Below are 18,805 nucleotides of genomic sequence, written 5' to 3'. Positions count from 1 at the left end.
GGCAATTTTTGGAGAAGAGAGAGGTAGAGAGTAAAAAGAAAAGGGACCCATGTGGGAGGAGAGAGATAGAGAGAGTTTATTTCCCAAAAAAGAAGTGTAGCAAGTAATGTAAAACTTCCCATAATGGAAAGTGTAGCGAGTAAAAAAAACGGAGGAAGTATTATGTTCCGCCTTGGCACATGTTCAACTTATTACATATTGATTAAGTCTAGCTCAAGAGGCATTTGTTCCCGAATGTACAAATTTCATCATACATTCTGGTGTACCATGAGCATGGTACATCTAAGACTATATTATTACTCATTGCTCGATTGAAGGCTGCAACTTTGTGAACTTAACTAGTAGAATCCCTGATGTTAACAACATGCCGCTGTAGAATTTTCACGAACCAAGCCGTCAAAGTTGTTTTCTCCAATGTCCGTAGCCACCGCTCTTCATCAGGTGATTCGTCTTGCCATCCAAAGTAATATCCAACGTCTTTACATTGAAGGTGAAAATCTCATGGTCATCAATGCAATTCAAGGTCTCGAGTCTTATCCTTGGTAGCTTGCTTACATCATCAAAGACATCCAAGTTATGCTTTGTTCCTTCATGTCTTTGACACTCCATTTATTATAGAAAGTTGTATACATTCTACTCTTCATTCTATTCTTGTGAACGATAAGGTTGGCCGGAGCTTCCTAGTGCGGAGGGTCTCCTAATCTTCTTTCTTCTTACCTTTATTTTTCAAAAAAGACTTTTGCTCATTTCTCATTTGAAATCATACAACAGAGCAAAATGTATTATTAAAAAAAGTATCAAATGAGCAACAATGAGTCTTGAATGTACCATGCACGTGATACACCCAAAGTATGATGAACAGACTCTCCTAGAAGAATTTTTGGTTCATAAACGATTTTCTCATTCTAGAAGAATACTTTTGCCATAATCCACTCCCGAATAAATATTCATATACAATAATTGGTCATTAAATTTTAGTTATTTGGGTTTATACAAAACATAAGCTTTCTCTAAGTCCAATAGCATATTAGTTATTACAGATAGTTGACTCTCTAGATACACTTAAAACTATATCACGAGATCCCAACCACTAATTTGGGATCAAAACAAAATAGTTAAAATCGCAAGTCTAGCCGTTAAATAGTTATGCTATTGGGTACTCCTCTACAAGTAACTCCAGGCTCAGAGCTAGGAGCCATAAGCTCATAAGGGATTACACCAGCACCACACCTATTTCTAAGGCTAGTATCAGAGTTCCTCCGATCAATTTCTTTCTCCACCCTTCTTATCTCCGACGAGAACTCGAAGAACTTCTCGACAATCACTGGGTCCCCGGTCCATGTCGAGGGCTGGGCTCGTTCCCCAAGGTACTCCTCATCAGGAGAGTGTGTAGAGAGGGTGTCAATCACTGCGATAAACTTGCTTGACTGTAAGACACTAGGGAGTGCAGATAGGTAAAACTTTTGCGGGTCAGACAAGAAGCTTGCATACTCGGGATCATTCTCATCGGGGATCAAACGACGCATCAAAACAGGGCGATTTGGGACGTACCCTCCATAAGGGTACTGCCCGAAATTAAGAGCAGCATGCTGGGCGGAGGCTAACCAAACCAAAGTAGTGATGATTTTTACAAGGTCATCTGTAGTGTTTAGTTCTGGCCACCAGCTTGCATCACGCACATCAGCATGACCTACATTGACTGCCTCGTAGTACCAAGCCTGAATCTCCCTATCATCGGACACTAGGTTCGTGTCCTTGTAGTAATGGCTCACATAATCTCGAACCCAGTTTTCGATGGCCTCCCAAATTAGTAACCCATCAGCGGCATATGGATAATCCTTAAGCAAAAGCCTCAGTCCATGTGGTTGTGTGCTGTCTGGTACTGCCATTCCTCTGAATAAACAAAACAAAAAATCTTAGGCACTGATGTTTAAGATAGGTTAAATCCAGTTCCGACAAGATGGCTTGACAAAGTTCAATTCACAATTAAAATAAGTTCAAACAAGGGACCATGATTATGTTAAGGGCTAATAAGCTCAAATAAGTTTTTGAAAAAAGTTTTTCAGGTCAATAGAACGAAGAATTAATAATGCATATACTTTTCCTACCTTCGGATAAGATCAGAAGGGAGGCCTTCCAAGTCAAAACGCCAATCCTTATAGGCAGCCGCGCTAATCTCCATGCTATAGCGACCAGGGGTGAAACAAGCCTCAATAACACCATCCCCATTGATCAAGCTTTGGCGAGCTAGAGCATTGATATGCAATGTGTATCTCATATGCGGCTCCAAGAGCTTGTAAATAGGATGCATACAACTCAATTGCCTGTGAGCTGATAGGATAAATGGCTCTAATGCTGCATGAGTCCGCAACCTAAGCATTCATTAGATTCAAGTCAGATTTTATAAGTATACGAGCTTGTAACTAAGTATTTGACTTGTGATTTAAGAGCATAGTAGAGCTTTCAAGATTTGCTTACCAGTGATGAACAAGTTGGTGAACACTAGCATCATTGGCACAGACATGAGCCTTAGCTAGCTGCCAAATCCAGTTACTGGTGGCATCAAGCGCAGGACTCACTACCCTTTTCGAGTTTGGATTGGGTCCCGATGGTGGTAAACTCAGCTCAATGGCGATTGGCTTAAGGGTGCCAAGTGAGGTTAGGAAGAACACAGTTCTAGTTGCATAAGATTTCCGGCCATCTAGAGCATTCAATCGCTCCAAAAATGGAAGAAATGTGTCGTGATAGTCCACAATGAATAGCTTGTTCGCATCCAGAGCCTAAAAAATATACAGAGTTCCATACCACACCATAAGCCACTAAAACAAAATATATTAAGCTAGACATGATGAAATGAAAGTGTAGAATATGTTTTTACCTGTTGCACCGACATCCCATCTAGGTACCCAACAATGTGTTCTTCTTTGAGGGAAGATTCTACAGGACCAAAAGTATTTGGGTCAAGCTTGCTCACTGGTGGAAAAGACTGCATCCTCTCAATGCTAGCGGGGTTAACACCAGCTAAAAATTGTCTTGCAAATTCATCATCTCGCATCCAGGCCAATTTATCCTCTGGATATCAACCAAGCATTAGTTAGCAAAGAGATACTCGCTATAATTAAGGTTTTGTGTGGTTGGATGGAAAACATTATCGATGTAAAAGTCTCCATGACAAACATCTTTTAAAGTACAATTAATGGTATATGTATTGATAAAAGCAATCGTTTGGTAAGACTTACTGGAAATTATGACAGGGGTATCAAACTTAAGCAAGCCTTGACTTGTTGTCTGGATTTTGCTGACAACTTGAGGCAGTTTCTTAAGAAGTTCATCATGTAAACCAAGGTTAAGAAGTAACCCTTCACTGAAGAGGCTGTCAAGGTGCTTAAACCCGGTGAAATCGTGCTTAGATGAAATATTGGTTGTTAACGATGGTAGCAAGTTGTGAAGAACTGCTTTCAGCCTGCAGAAAGAGAATGTTCCTGCCTTTGATTCCTCGAATTGTTCGTCTCTAGGAACATATATTGGTAATGGCTTCTCCACACGGCTCTCAATCATGATATCTAAGTTGCATTAGAAAAATCACATTTAGTTGTCCATCCATCACATTTAACTTTAAGTTTCATTTAGAGTGTCTAGATGTACTCATGTATATCTAGAGAAGTGATACATCATTCCATCCATCTCTAAAATAGATCCTTAGATAGACAAATTGTTCATTCATGCTTTTAAAAGCTATCGTGCATTACTAGGACATATTATACTTATGTTCTCTAATTAATTGTTCTAACTTGGCTTTTCACATATTCTTAAATATATATTACATTCTAAATATGATAAACAAGGTGTAACAATATACATAACTAGTCTTACATGCACGCAATGCGTGCGATAACATATGATAATATATGAAGTAGAAAATAAAATTAATTGGGTAGAATAATTGTCTTTATATTTTATGTTATCAAAAAAAATGATATTTTAAATGTCCTAATTTCCCCCCTTCTTCATTCAAATGAAACAGTTAGTTATCCTCCATTTTTTTTTTCTTTTTTTCCTTTTTCTATTTTTTGGTGTCCCCCATGTGTTGCCTTATAGAATAGAGATCTTAGACTTACACCTTACTCATAAGTGAGGTATCGTCAATTCATCGCCGAGATTAAAAGAAGAAAACATATAGTCATTTAAGTTACAAAACTTGTTCATCTCGGAAATAAACTGGAAATTTCTAACTGATAAGTTAACTAAAACGAATGCATGCTTAAAGCTAAAGATTAGACTAACCAGTTTCCATAGGAGGTCTGCCAGTACGACACCGTCTAGGATATGGAATCTTTTGACCTCCAAGAATTGGACGTGAATATTCTGCTCCTTTATCTGAATTGCCCAAGTCATTATAGACATCATAGTCATAAATCCTGTCCGACAATTTTCTCTCTCCTTTGCCATTACCCCTTATTTCTTTCAACTCCTTCTCTCTTAGTGCTCTCAGTCCTGCAGGTGTCTCATGTGGTAGATATGGCTGCACCCAACAATTTAATAAATTAGATTTTCTTAGAACATTTTTGCACTTACTTTTTTTGGTGCAAAGTGCAAACTTTTTTATACTTATATGCGCGCTAGAATCAGTGATGTTGGGATTTACATAACGTGAGTAGTGACACACAACAAATTCCAATGGACCAAACGCAATCGTAGGCCAAAAAATAATTATTTAGATAGTTTCAAGCTATGTTACCCAGATATATATTGAGTGTCTACTCGGATACGGGTGTCTAAGTGTCCGACTCGGCTATTTTGTAGAAAAAAAAAAGTCAAGTTTTTAATTTAAAATCTCTTTTTAAGGTAAATAAAGGTGTCGGAGTAACACGGGTTTCAAGAGTTTGTTAGATAGATTAATCTCTTGCATCTTTTTAATGCACTTATCTATTTCAAAAAGAAAAAAAAATGAATTAATCTATGATAAACTAAAGATCTCTGATATTTTTTTTGAAAACAATATCTCTAGCTGATTTAAGTCATAGAATTATAAGATAATTATGCATACCATTTTCGAACCCCGTTAATGGTGGCTATCGAAAGATGTTAGACTAACCACATATTTTTTAATCAAGCAAACTATTTTACCTTACCTTTTTTTCCTTTAACTTTTGTGTATTTTTATGTAACTATTTGTTAAGAGCATAACCCATATGTAGGTAGAAAATAATTGTCCCACATTAAAAAATTAGAGAAATTGACTAATGTATAGATTGGTAGGTTATTCCACCTATCACTAATTGACTTTAGGATGAAACCTAACAACCTAGTATATGGTCAAACTCTACGAAGACGTGGTCTTGTATTAGACCTAATGAAGTTTATCGACTTTGATGGATTTTTTCATAGCTAGCCAAGTAGCCATCTTCTCTAAGTATTATTTGTCAAGATCTCAATAATAAAACTAAATCTCATCCCTAGTTTGCAAATTCGTTACGGATATGATTATAAAGTTAAAAAAAGCCACCCCTTTTTCTGCTTAATGTGTACAAGAATATTAAAAGTAGCAATAAAAAAAATGTGCAACTTATTGTTGTGATTTGTGACGCTTGACATTGAAGGTGAACACTAAGAAAACATTGCAATAAAGTGGGGCTTAAGAGTTATGATGAGTCAAAAATCAACGTAGTAACATGTGGTTAGGAGATTTTTATTGAAGGTGGTCGCAAATTATTACTCATGAAAAGATGAACTAGTGGTAAAAAATAGATAATGGTGCCCACAAAACCCAGAAGTATGAAGGATGTTCAATTCTCAAAAAGAAATAAAACGTGACAAAATTTGCTCTATAGTCTATATCATTATTACCACCAAAAGCACCACAAAGAGGAATCAGCTAAGCATGTCACATAAAGTAAAAGATTTAAATTATTGCAATCTTTTGATGCCTTTGTTGAATATACGGGATTTGAAAGTGACACTAGTCTAAGTACGGTCCTTTTGATTATTTTTTTTGTGTGAAGAACTCAACTTTGTACAATATTCCAAACGTATAAGTACGAGAAAGTAGCAGCGCATACCTGGTATGGGCCAACAGTGTCCATACCGGGGTATATTAGTAATTTTACCAGAAAAAGACAAAAAAAATTGACTTCATGGCAATTTAGATAACTCTGATCATGTAAGAGAGAAATCAGATCAATTACAATGTGAATCAGATCAACTACAATGTGAATCAGATCAACTATATTGTGAATCAGATCATGAATTTATGTAAGTAAATTCCGAAAAAACAAAAAACAAAAAGAAAATTAAAAAAAAAAAAAAAACAAAAAAAAAATTAAAAAAAAAAGTTGCATTTATTTACAACTTTACCCGGTATTTGTAAATACCGGGTATGCGCGAATCATTTCTCGTATAAGTACTTACTAAGTAATTGAACAGAATAACAAATAAAATAGTATTTCTGTCAAAATATAGTTTCATACTAGGTATGATAAACCTCTAATAGGTATATATATTAAGACACAAGTTTTCGTATTACAGATATTATTTGTATATGTAAAAATAGTGTTTGTCTTGTTTTTTCCTTATTTGTTATACAAAACATAAACGATATTTTTGCATAAATAAATAATATTTGTTATATACACAAAAACTTGTGTTAGATACATCTAGCTGTTAGAGATTCATCAAACCTCAGTTTATATATACTCCTATTAATTCAGTTTTTCAATGGTGGAAGATTATTATAATTTATTTTACTCTCGGTATTTTTTTAATCGCCTACTTTGAGTTTTAATTTATTTACATTAATGACGATTCATGAGCCGTACTTAGTTCAACTTATAAAATATTATTCAATTGTATTCCATTATGATCAGTTAAGCAATTATTTTGCATTAAGGAAAAACAATATAATTTCAGTATAATTAAATAAATCAGGTGAAATAAACACATACATAGTATAGTAATTTAACATGTTTGTGACGAAAAGTACGTTTATAAGGCATTTTAGTTTTTAAAAAAATTTGTTTCAATGTAAAATTAAATGTAACTTCATACTATTAAGAAAAGATTATAGGTTATTTTGTATTATCAATACAATATTCGATGTTATTACCTATGAAAATCTAATTAAAACTAATTAAGTTCTTGATATGTATAAAAATGATTTATATGCTTTATTATTTGAAACTGAGAGAGTATTATTGATCAATAATCTGATCAAAATTTAACTTGCTTGATCATGCAAAGTCATCTATGACTAATAATTTTGGACAGAAAGAGTGCTCTCCTACCTAACTCTAATACGCCAACCATTAAGCCTTACAAATGTACTCTGAAGTTGCACCACTCAAAATTCCAAATCTTGGAATTTGGAAATCATAAATCATTTTCCACTAAGAAGACAATTTTGTAAAGTTGTTTTGACCTCAAATTATGAGTATTGTACATTCTGAGATTGACATAATCAAGAAGAAACCACGTTTATATGAATGAAAGAATAATCAAGGGATTATTGATTATTAATGCCACCACTCAACCGTTTTGTAACTTTGTGGTTGTATGTCACTTTTTAAAAGGCTATACAGTAATATAATGCCATGACATGGATATATATTAATGTGTATAGCTGTTACACATGAAAGAAAGAAATAGACGTGATTCTTCTATGTGCATGTGCAAATGAACATTTTGTCTATATAACTACTTATTAATTCGGGTAAGAAAAAAGCTTTCCTATTAACAATGATTTTAAAATGATCATACTAATTAATATAAATTGGTCTAGTGATTAAAACTTTAGTATATGAACTTGAGGTCGTGAGATCAAAACTTATACTTTACAATTTTTAGTTTTTTATTATATATGGATTACATGAACTAAAACTCTCGAAAAGAACGTCTTTTAATATATTTATATAGATTATAAATTTATACCTCGGCTATGTATTGAAATATACAGCAGTCATTTTAGAAAAGATTAAGTCACGTTCTCTTTAACTATCGTCTAAAGTTCATTTTTACCTGATAGTCATTTTTGGGGCGGTAAATGCAATATGTCCTAATTAGAAGCATTAATTACCTTATTATGGAAAAATATCCTCTTGGCTTGAATATCTTTGTAAGATTGAACCCAAGAATTGCAAGGGAAATGGATAGGGCCACATGCAAAACCTTCAATAGTAATACTCTCTAAGAAAAACTCTTGTTGGTGGTTGTTGGTGATTAAGATAGCTCCTGGTACACCAAAATTGGAGTCCACCACAAATTCAGCCAAATAATTCACCCTTTCAGCTTTCAATTTTGATTTTTTTGACCAATCCTTCAATACTGCTTCGCTGCTTTTCTTTGGTCCTCTTGCTCCTAATACGCCAAAAACCATATCATATAATTAATCATATTTTATATTTTGAGTATATAATTTTAGGTTCCTCTAATACACGCAAGAATAATTTAGTTGCATGCTTATCCCTTATAAAATTAATTATTTGCATGATCTACCTAAAACATTAAGTAATTTGCTACTTTTTCAAGGATAAAAAAAAGTGAAAATGGATCAGAATATCTGTCACTTATGGCACCTAATGGATTGTATGTACGTTCAAATTGTTCAATTATGTCATGCCATAAAATTATAATTTTTGTTGGACCCAAAGAAGAAAGTGTAAGTCTTTTTACCTTCATCACATACGTAAAGGGAAAAGCTAAATGTAATACTATTATTTCCGAATAATACTATTTCCCTTTAATAACATCATTTCATTAATTAAATTTCACCAAAAATATGTAAAGTATTACCACAATTTTTTGTATTTTGCTTAACTTAAGTATTACCAAAAATATTTATGTTAGGCAATAGCACGAGAGTACAAGCTATAATTTAATAATGGTCTAATCAAATGTTTATGTTACACTTGCATCCAAGACTATATGTTTCTAAACAATGTATTAGCATGTGTTTAAGAAACCAAAATTAAAAAAAGTACTTCCTCACCTCTGATATAAATGAAACATATCTTTTTTAATTACGTGTGACAGTTTTTTTTTAAAAAGTATTTTATTTATTTTAGAACGGACAAAGTATTATTTCTAGATAATGCATCATGTATGCCCATTGGAATCGAGAAACTTTTTTGTTTGTTTGCGGGATTCTATAATACATAAAAAGCATAATATGGGTTTGTTCTCTTCGACATAAAACAGTTAAAGTGAACTGAATTGAACTGAACTGAAATGAACAGTGATATGTGAGAGTAAAAGTATTGTCCATAGTTGAACTAAACTGAACTGAATTGAACTGAAATGAAGTTAAAAAAAAAAAGCAAAAACTAAAATTATATTGATCAAAATAATAAAAATATTTATAAAATTCTAGAGTTCAAGAATAGATTAAAAAAAAAATTAGTAAGAAGTAAAAAGGAGAGAGAAAAGGAGCATACTTGGATCAATTTCAGAGCTAACAAGCTGAAGAACAACATTTCTGCCAATCTTATCAGATAAATTATCAATATGTTTAACAAGTGCTTCTTTTAAATCTTCCTTAATCTTGTTCCTCACAGTAACCACAGCTCTAACCTTAAATTTAGCATCACCAGAATCATCATGATTATGACCCAACAAATCAGACGGCTGAGATGTTTTGATCAAGTAATAATCCTCACTAACAGCAGCTACAGGTCTCACAGACAATCTTTTCCCTCTTAAATAATTAGGTTTAATTAAAACAGGGAATTTTTTAGTATAAGGGAGTGTTTGGATGAACTTAGTGGAAGAAATTAATGAAGATCTTTCCATAATTGATGTGCCAAAGATTTCTTTAGCTCCTGCCATTTTTAGAAGGTTTGAGATTTGTAGGTGAGATGAAGGAGAGTATGTATGTATGTATGTATGGAATTAAGAGGATCTCATCTAAGCAAAGAATGAAGTGGTGGGAGTGTATATATATTGAAGAGAGAGAATGGTCAATGAGGAGAATGGTCACGTCAACACGTTTGATTTTTCCGAGTGAAAGAGTATGAAAAATTGAAAATTGATTATTGAAATCTAATGACAAATATGGTAGTAGAATTATTTGATGAAAAAAAGCTGCTGCTTTTTTTTGAACTTTTTTTTATGGTGAAAAAAAAGTTTGTGAAAAACTGAAAATGATCCCGGTGTCTCTACATTCTTGTTAATTGTCTTGTTAAGTTTGGACATGAATAATAAGTAATCGATAGTAGGTGAGTGTAGGCTTCTTGAGTGAATAGTAAGGTCTTGTTCTTTTTATCTGAATTTTGTTTAATTGATATTTTTTTTGTTGATTGAAATTGACCTATGCTTATTAAAAGTAATTATTATTGATTAAAATGATTTTTTTTATTCATTCATGTTATATTTGTTATATAATTAATTGAATTCTACTTATTAGAATTTGTTTTTACTTGTTGAAGTTGATATTGTACTTAATATATTGTTTGTAAAGTTGAAGCGAACAGGGGATAAAAGCAATAAATTAATAATTATACTTGATGAAGTAAAAACAAGAATTAGTGGAGGTTCCATATCACCTGGATATGAAAAGAGAAAATTTGAGACTTATATTTAACTTAAGGCCTCACATCACTTGAAAATGACAGTTTTCTGCCCATTTAATTAGTGGTACTAAATGGTAGTAATGATAATAGTTTTTAGGGTAAATTTGTGAAGACATTCACATGTCAACATTTATGGTAATACTAGCTACTACATCCCATAACACCTATTTTCTTCCTAAAATTTCATTACCATCCATTGTGATGACTTTCGTCATTGTGAGATATGTATGTGGTGAGTAGAACAGTAGTGCAATGCATATTAGTTTAAATTGTAGGGTAGCTCTCTTTCATTCTATCGTAATGTTGCGCAAGGGCAAAAGCTGCCTTTATATAGGACAACTTACAAAACCTAAAGAACGGTCACATGACCTAATGAGTGAAGGCACTTGATCGCAAAATATAAACAGCAAAGTAATTACATAATTGCCATTAAGCTAGTTTCTTCTTCTCCTCTCAACATTCCCCCTCAAGTTGAGAGTGGAGATGACACTCCCAACTTAGTCAGTAACAACTTGTCTTGAGCTACATGTAATTGCTTGGTGAAGATGTTCGCAACTTGCTTGGAGGAGGGAATATATGTAGCTTGTATGAAGCCTTCCTGAGCTTTATCTCTAAAGAAATGACAATCCATTTCTACATGCTTTGTCTTCCCATGATGAACTAGGTTTGCTGAGATAGCCATAACAGTTTTTTGTCACAAAAAAGAGGAGTAGTGCCAATGTGTGACAGACCTAGTCTTTGAGTATATGCTTCAGCCATATAGCTTTACACACAGTTAGAGCCATGGATTTATACTCTGCCTCAACTGTAGAACGAGCAACAACAATTTACCTTTTACTTTTCCAAGAAATAGGAGAGTGACCAAGCATGATACATAAGCCTAATGTAGATCTTCTAGTGATAGGGCGGCATGCCCAATCCTATAACAATAGGCAGTAAGAGAAGCACTTGAAGAATATGCAAGAAGTATGCCTTGATTAATGGTGCCTCAGAGATACTTAAGGACTCTTTTTGCAGCTTGAAGGTGGACACATGTTGGTTTATGCATGAATTGACTGAGAAGATGCATAGAGAAGGCTATGTCTGGCCTAGTGAGGGTTAGATAAATGAGCTTCCTAATGAGTTGTTGATAAACTGAAGCGTCAGGCAGAGGATCTCCCAGGTCTGCAGTGAGCTTGACATGAGGGCTCATAGGAACCTTAAGTGGCTTGCAGTGAGTCATATTGTATTGTTTAAGAACATCTGTGAGATATTTTTTCTGAGAGAGGAAGAACCCTTCTTTTGTTCTGTCAACTTTAATACCTATGAAGTACCTTAACTCCCCTAGGTCCTTCATACGAAATTGAGTGGAGAGAAATTGCTTAGCTGCCTGTATAAAATGCATATGAGATCCAGATATCAAAAGATCATCAACATATATTAAGATAGCAGTGAAAAAAATCTCCTTCTAGCTTAGTGAATAGAGAGAAATCCGATTTGGACTGTTGAAAGTGAAAACTTAAGAGCTTCACTTAGTTTGGTAAACCATTCCTTAGGGGTTTTTATTTTGTTAAGTAATTAAGAGATATATTTTCAAAAAATGAAGCTTTTATAACCTAACACTAGGGCAACTGATTACAATCCATGGTAAGTTCCCTTAGTCAATCCCTATGTTTCCTAGTACATTTCCTAGAAAGTATATTGTATATCTTGTCTATAATTGTTCTTTTAAATCTATAAACATGCTTATGCACAAAATCCACCTTATAATTCCACAAGGCATCATTCCTTGCTAACCAAATCTGATACACAGAAGCACAGATAACAACAAAAAAACACATTGCATTGAAACCTGGATTTGCCACATCTGTGTATATTCTACATAACCTTTATGATAGAACCAGCTTGAGTATTTATCTACAACCATTCCATAATCATTTTGAGAATAAGTTTGATAAAACAACAATTGGAGAACAGATGTGAGTGATACTCCACATCATCACCATAAAATAAGCAATTAATTATTCCGACAACCCCAATTTTAAACAAAAAATCAGTTGTATGAAGCCTTCTTTGAACCATTAACCAACAAATAAACCTATGCTTTGGAATATTCATCCTATTCCAAACAAAATCACACCACATCACCTAAGGAGTAACACCCATATATTCCAATAAACAACCTGAATATTATAGAATGGCAACTGACAGACCTGTTGGAGATTCATTATAGATTTTAGTTGCTCTTTTGCTATACAAATCATCCTCCAGTACCAGCTACAGCTCTAAGTGGGAACATACACCTAACAATCTTCCTCTTTAATATAAACCTCATGCACCTATCTAATCCATAAATTGTCCTTCTTTGCTGCAATTGCCCACACATATCTTCCTAAGGCAGCTTGATTCCATTTAACAATGTACCTAACACTAAAACCTCCTGCATTCTTAGGAAGACACACACTCTCTCTCAATTAAATTTCCAGGTCTTTGACTGTAGAATTCATCACTCCAAAGATAAGCACGACAGATTCCATTGATTTCCTGCAAGATCTTCTTTGAAATTATGAGAATTTGAGCCCAGAAAAACATGAAGGCTCAGTAGCTTGCCTAGGGGTTTGTTTCAAGCCATTTAGAGATTTACTCAATTTGCAAAGTTTGTTAGACTTGGTTTCATTTTGAAACTCCCGCTCTGATTGAACTTGGATTATATGACCAATGCCATGCCAAGTGGAAGAGTCATATACACAGTTTCATGTAATTCACCATGCAAAAAAGCATTCTTGAAATCCATTTAATGTACAAGCCAGTTCTGAACAGAAGCAAAACAGCTAGGAAAGATCTCATTGTTGCTAACTTGGCTACAAGGGGAAATGTTTCTTCATAGTATACGCCATACCTATGTTTATTTCCATGTACCACCAATCTAGCCTTGTGTCTGTTAATAGTCTCATCTGGATTATATTAGTTTTATAGAGGCACTTACACCCAATAGGTTTTTTCTTGGGTGGAAGTTCAGTGACTTCCCATGTGTGGTCCGATTCAAGAGCACTCAACTCCTCATTCGTAGCACTAACCCAATGAGGTTGTTTCATAACAAGTTTGAAATTTTTAGGCCCACTACTATTCTCAGTAATCTGTGACAAGAAACAAGCAAACTAACGAGTGCTGTGAGTATCAGTTAAGATTGTATGTGAGATGGTGTTTTAGTTAGCATAAAATTATTGCTTGTGTAGTAGTCATCTAACCATCAAGATGGTTTATGGATCCTAGTTGACTATCTCATAGTAGAAACAACAGGTACATTAGGTGGGATAGGTGCAGTAGTCATTTCATCAAGCTCTTCTCTTTTCTAAGGCTTGGTGAGTGTTTGGATAGAAGTCATCATTTTCTTCTACAACTTCTATCCAATCATCATATTTACTGTTAGTATTGACAGATAGAGGGGTGTTTTTCTCACCAGTAGGCTTAAATACATTGTATGGGTAGATATGCTCATAAAACTTGACATTATCTCTACTTACAAAGGTTTGATTTTTTGAGCAAATTCAATAGTTTGTATCCTATTTTTCTTACAGGGTAACCAAGGAATACATAAGGTACTCCCCTTGGTTGAAATTTATCATGTTTTCTATAAGATTTACAGCAATACCAAGGCAACCAAAACATCTTAAATAAGTAGTCAGGCTTAGCATTGTTCAACACCTCATATAGAGTCAAGATGTTTAACACATGAGGGTGAGCCTGTTTATGATATGCACAACAGTCATGATGCATTCTCCTCAGAATTGCAATGGAAGACCACACTGGAACCTTAGAGCTCTCCCCATCTCTAAGAGATTCCTATGCCTCCTTTCGGCTATTCCATTTTGCTCAGGCCTATAAACACATGTTGTCTCATGTTTGATACCTAGCTGCTCAAACATAGGTTTACACTATTTGTCTTCAAATTCCAGTGCATTATCTGATCTAATCTTTTTCACAAACTTATCATATTGAGTTTTTTTCCATATGGACAAATTCCACAATTGCTCTAAATGCATCACTCTTAGCTTTGAGCAGCTGCACGCACCCAGGTAACCTTGCGGTTGTCATCTACCAGAGTTAGGAAATACTAGCGCCCTTGCTGTGTACTCACCTAAGGACCCCAGATGTCCATATATATGAACAAGCTCAAATGCTCACTGGCCCTACTTGTGCTTTGTTTGAATGGCAGCTTCGTAAATTTGGCTATATGACATGTAATACACTCTTTAGCTTTCTTCAAGTTAAACCCCTCCAACTTAGATATCTTCTGGATTCTCTGTAAGGGTGCATGATCCAGTCTGTGGTGCCACACACTAGTTAAATTCACCTTGCTTCTTTGTTTTTCTACTGTTGTTGGCACCCTGAGTTCAGTGTTTGCTGTCATGCCACTATTTTTCACCATTCTCAGGTTAGTAGTTTCTTCTTTCTTCTTGTTAACAAGTTGATTGACTTGTTGCAACACTTCTTGTATGGGTGAGTTGATGAAATAATAAATCTCATTCACAACTTTTCCAACACCCCTCACATGAGATGTGGCAAAATCTTGTATGATGCAAACGTTTGGGTGAAAGACAACTTTGCGTCCCTCATGAGTTGTCAGCTTCTGCACAGATAGAAGATTGTGCCTCAAGCTAGGTACATACATCACTAATTTAAGTTTCATATTGCTTGCAAGTTTCACACTCTCACATTGTGACACCATGGAAGTTTCTCCTGTTGGCAAGTTGATTTTTGCCTGATATGGAGTTCTTTGTACATTGCACAAATGATCAAGCCTTCCTGTCATATGGTGGGTGGCCCCAGAATCTATAATCCATTCCTTAGATTTCGTCTAAGCAAAGTTACATTTCATCATTTCAGCATAGTTTACCTCCATTTTTTCTCCAGAGTCATCATCTCCTCCTTTTGATGGAAGAGGTAACATCCTTAACAGTTGCTCTAATTGTTGTGCATTGATTCCACTACTCAGTGAGCCACCTTCACTTTGACTGCAAGCATTTGCAGCCATTTTTCCCTTTACTTCTTGTCTTCCTTTACCCCATTTTGGGTAAGTTTGCTTGTTATCTCTGAAATTTGAACTTCTATTCACACCTTCTTTCCCTTTACCTTTTACATCTCTTGTTGTTTTTTGCATTTTGCTAGAAAATTAAAGCCTACTATTGTCTAGCATTTATCATATGTGTGCCCTGTCTTCCCACAAGCTTTGCAAGCCAACACTTCTCTATTGTGTGTCCAACTTTTCCACAGTTTCCACATGACTGCTCTCCCTTCTTATTGAACATGGAAAACACATCACCTTCTTCCTTTACTATACTACGTGTTATATCCACGCTAGGCAAAGGTGTCATCATCAGAATGTGACTCTTTTGTGGTGCATATTCTTCATTCAACCCATTTAGGAACTGGAACAATTTATGTTCCTCTTCTTCTCTTCTTACAACCTTTATATATCTAGCAATATCAGTTCTGACATTTGAAATAGGTGAAAAATCACTCAAAGCTTCTAGTTCGTCCCACTTACACTTCATCTCAGTGTAATAGTATCTGCTACTAATCTTCCATGCTGTGTTGTTTCATACAACCCTCTATGCAACTTATATTCCCTAGCCCCATTTGACACATAGTATCTTTGTTCTAATTATTTCCAGAAATTTGCAGCACTTTGAAGAAACATCACATATTTCTTTATGGGTTTTGACACATATGCCAATGTCCATGAGACCAGTTATTACATGTATCCCAAGCTTCACTTTTTGACAGAACCATTGTCATCTCTTTTTTCACCTCCTGTCACAAAACCTAGTTTTCTTTTTAAGGCAAGACTGATCTTAAAAGACCTCTTCCATGCCCTATAATTTGAAGATCCCTCTAGTTTTTCAACACTAATTGTATTTGTACCCTCTGAAGGATGAAGGTACATGGGGTTAGATATTTCTATCTTATAACTCATTATACTACTCAGATTGTTGTAAAGATCGACTGAATCTGAAAAAAACTCTATCTTTATATTAACGCAAAGTAACTTACTTTCTTCACAGACACATGAGCTAAACCAAAGACTCCAACTTTCCACTAGGATTTTTACTAACATCACAAACAACACATAGCAAGAACATATAATTACTAATTACAAGAAAAGATTAGAAATTTCAAACCTTGCTCTAATACCATGATGACTTTCGTCATTGTGAGCTGTGTGTGGTGAGTAGAATAGTGCCATGCATATTAATTTAATCTGTAGGGTAGCTCTCTTTCATTCATTCTCTCATAATGTTGATTGACAAAGGATGTCTTTATACTCCCTCCGTCCCAATTTAATTGCTACATTTTGACCGTAGGCACTGTTCACGTGATCATAACTTTGACTATCGTTTACTCCATATACATAAGAAAAAACATAGTCATGTTGGATCTTGTTTGATTCGTCCCAATTTGTGTTTTTCAAATAGATAATTTTTATAATTTTTTCATATATGAAACTCAAGATATTGGTGTTTGAAGGTGCATCTCGTAAACTGTGATAAAGCAAATGTAGCAACTAAATTGGGACAGAGGGAGTATAGGATAGCTTACAAAACCTAGGGAAACACCCCTTAGAATATTCCTATGGTCACATGACCCAATGAGTGAAGGCACATGATCCCAAAATATAAATAACAAAGTAATTACATAAATGCTATTAAGCTAGTTTTGTCTTCTCCTCTCAGCACATTACCACTTGAAAAGGTAGGGTCTGTTCTCTTCGGCATAAAACAGCTGAACTGAACTTATTGGAGCTGAACTGAACTGAACTGAACTGGATTGAATTGAATTGAATTGAATTAAATTGAATTGAAATAAACTGAATGTAATAAATATATCAATAATATTTTAAACAAGAATAATATAAATATTAAATAATAATTATAAAGATAAGTAATAATAATGAATAATATAATAATAGTATTTTGGATATTTTTAAATGATAGTTATAAATAAATAATATTAATAATCATAAATTAATAATAATAATTAATGATAATAATGATAATTAATAATAATTATTTTATATTATTTGTATTAATATATTAATACTTGATGATGATATATAATAACAATAATATCTAAGAAGTAAATTAATATTACTATTTTAATAATTAGATTTAATAATATAAAAATATTTAGTAATAAAAATAATGATTGGGTTGGACCGCAAAATTTACATCATAAACCGTCTTGACGCGATTTGATTGGTTTATGGGCTAAAAAAAGTGGGTTTATTTGTGCTTTGACCTAAATCATGTTCCTCCTAATAATAATAGTAATAATAATGAGTAAAGCTACAATAAACAAAATAATATATAGAACAACAACAACAACAAAATAATTAATAATACTTAATAGTAATGATATATATATTAAATATAATAACAATAATAATAATAATATGATAAATAATAAGAGTAATTAGTAAAATAAATTATACCAACATAATAATATCTAACAAAATAATTATAAAAGAATGGAGCTGAGCTGAACTAAACTGAACTGAACTGAACTGATCTGAATTGAACTGAACTGAACTGATCTGAACTGAACTGAACTGATCTGAACTGAACTGAACTTATTGGAGCTGAACTGAACTGAACTGAACTTATTGGAGCTGAACTGAACAGAACTAAAAATAAGCTGGGGAGAACAGGCCCGTAGTATTAGTGATAATGAAAAATTATAAAGAAAACCTCATATTTTGACATCGAGTTCCATTACCATGGATATTAACTTGGAAATATCTTAACAAGTTTACACTAAAAAAATATTATTATTACCAACAATTAATACCATTAACCAAATGGACTGTTAAAGTAAGTAATAATATAATTATTTATGGACTAATTGAAATAACACACTAAACAATTATTTAATGGCGTAGGAATATGGATGGCAACGGGCCGGATCTGGAGCGGTTCTTGATGGTACCAGATTCAGATCCGTTTTTTGAGCCTAGACCCAGATTTGGACCGCAACCTACAGATCTCAAAAGGCAATACCGAGATACACTAGATCCACGATTCTACGGATTTGGATCTAACCGTTTTTCCAAAAAGTTGTACAAATAATTGTTAATATTTTATCACTAAATGATATAATTATTATAACATTCACCAAACTACAATATAACAACATCCCAACATTTAAAATATTCAATCTTGTATGAGAATGAGATAAACAGTAGCCTTAAGTTACTAACTAAAAATTAA

At 33.8% G+C, this 18,805-nt stretch overlaps 2 protein-coding genes across 2 annotated transcripts; both read right to left on the bottom strand.

Annotated features, from left to right (window-relative positions):
* Positions 1 to 917: 917 nt before the first annotated feature.
* On the bottom strand, positions 918 to 10,139 carry LOC104899745 (linoleate 13S-lipoxygenase 3-1, chloroplastic). Its single transcript, XM_010687002.4, has 8 exons — positions 9,426 to 10,139; positions 8,069 to 8,349; positions 4,285 to 4,522; positions 3,240 to 3,563; positions 2,879 to 3,072; positions 2,479 to 2,780; positions 2,109 to 2,372; positions 918 to 1,893 (listed from the first exon to the last, which is right to left on the bottom strand). The coding sequence occupies exons 1-8, from the start codon at positions 9,814 to 9,816 to the stop codon at positions 1,137 to 1,139; spliced, it is 2,751 nt and encodes a 916-aa protein (XP_010685304.1). The 5' UTR covers positions 9,817 to 10,139; the 3' UTR covers positions 918 to 1,136.
* Positions 10,140 to 11,547: 1,408 nt separating this feature from the next.
* Positions 11,548 to 15,699, bottom strand: LOC109135530 (uncharacterized). Its single transcript, XM_019250648.1, has 5 exons — positions 15,436 to 15,699; positions 14,893 to 15,300; positions 13,525 to 13,675; positions 12,336 to 12,340; positions 11,548 to 11,928 (listed from the first exon to the last, which is right to left on the bottom strand). Exons 1-5 carry the CDS (start codon positions 15,697 to 15,699, stop codon positions 11,548 to 11,550), a joined length of 1,209 nt encoding a protein of 402 aa, XP_019106193.1.
* Positions 15,700 to 18,805: the final 3,106 nt, after the last annotated feature.

Source organism: Beta vulgaris, chromosome 7 (assembly GCF_026745355.1).
Source record: "Beta vulgaris subsp. vulgaris cultivar EL10 chromosome 7, EL10.2, whole genome shotgun sequence".
NCBI lineage: Eukaryota > Viridiplantae > Streptophyta > Magnoliopsida > Caryophyllales > Amaranthaceae > Beta > Beta vulgaris.
The sequence above is the reverse complement of the archived record's forward strand: the minus strand, read 5'-3'. Positions and strand labels throughout refer to the sequence as shown.

Bases quoted from the DNA above. Each gene is read 5' to 3' on its own strand.
- LOC104899745 (XM_010687002.4), bottom strand. From the start codon at position 9,816: ATGGCAGGAGCTAAAGAAATCTTTGGCACATCAATTATGGAAAGATCT. The intron at 2,781-2,878 runs GTAAAAACATAT...TATATTTTTTAG, and splicing joins ATGGGATGTCGGTGCAACAG to GCTCTGGATGCGAACAAGCT. The intron at 1,894-2,108 runs GTAGGAAAAGTA...TTGTTTATTCAG, and splicing joins CCTTCTGATCTTATCCGAAG to AGGAATGGCAGTACCAGACA.
- LOC109135530 (XM_019250648.1), bottom strand. From the start codon at position 15,699: ATGCAAAAAACAACAAGAGATGTAAAAGGTAAAGGGAAAGAAGGTGTG. The intron at 15,301-15,435 runs GTAAACTATGCT...ACTCCATATCAG, and splicing joins ACTCTGGAGAAAAAATGGAG to GCAAAAATCAACTTGCCAAC. The intron at 13,676-14,892 runs GTGAATTTAACT...TTCTTGTCACAG, and splicing joins TAGAAAAACAAAGAAGCAAG to ATTACTGAGAATAGTAGTGG.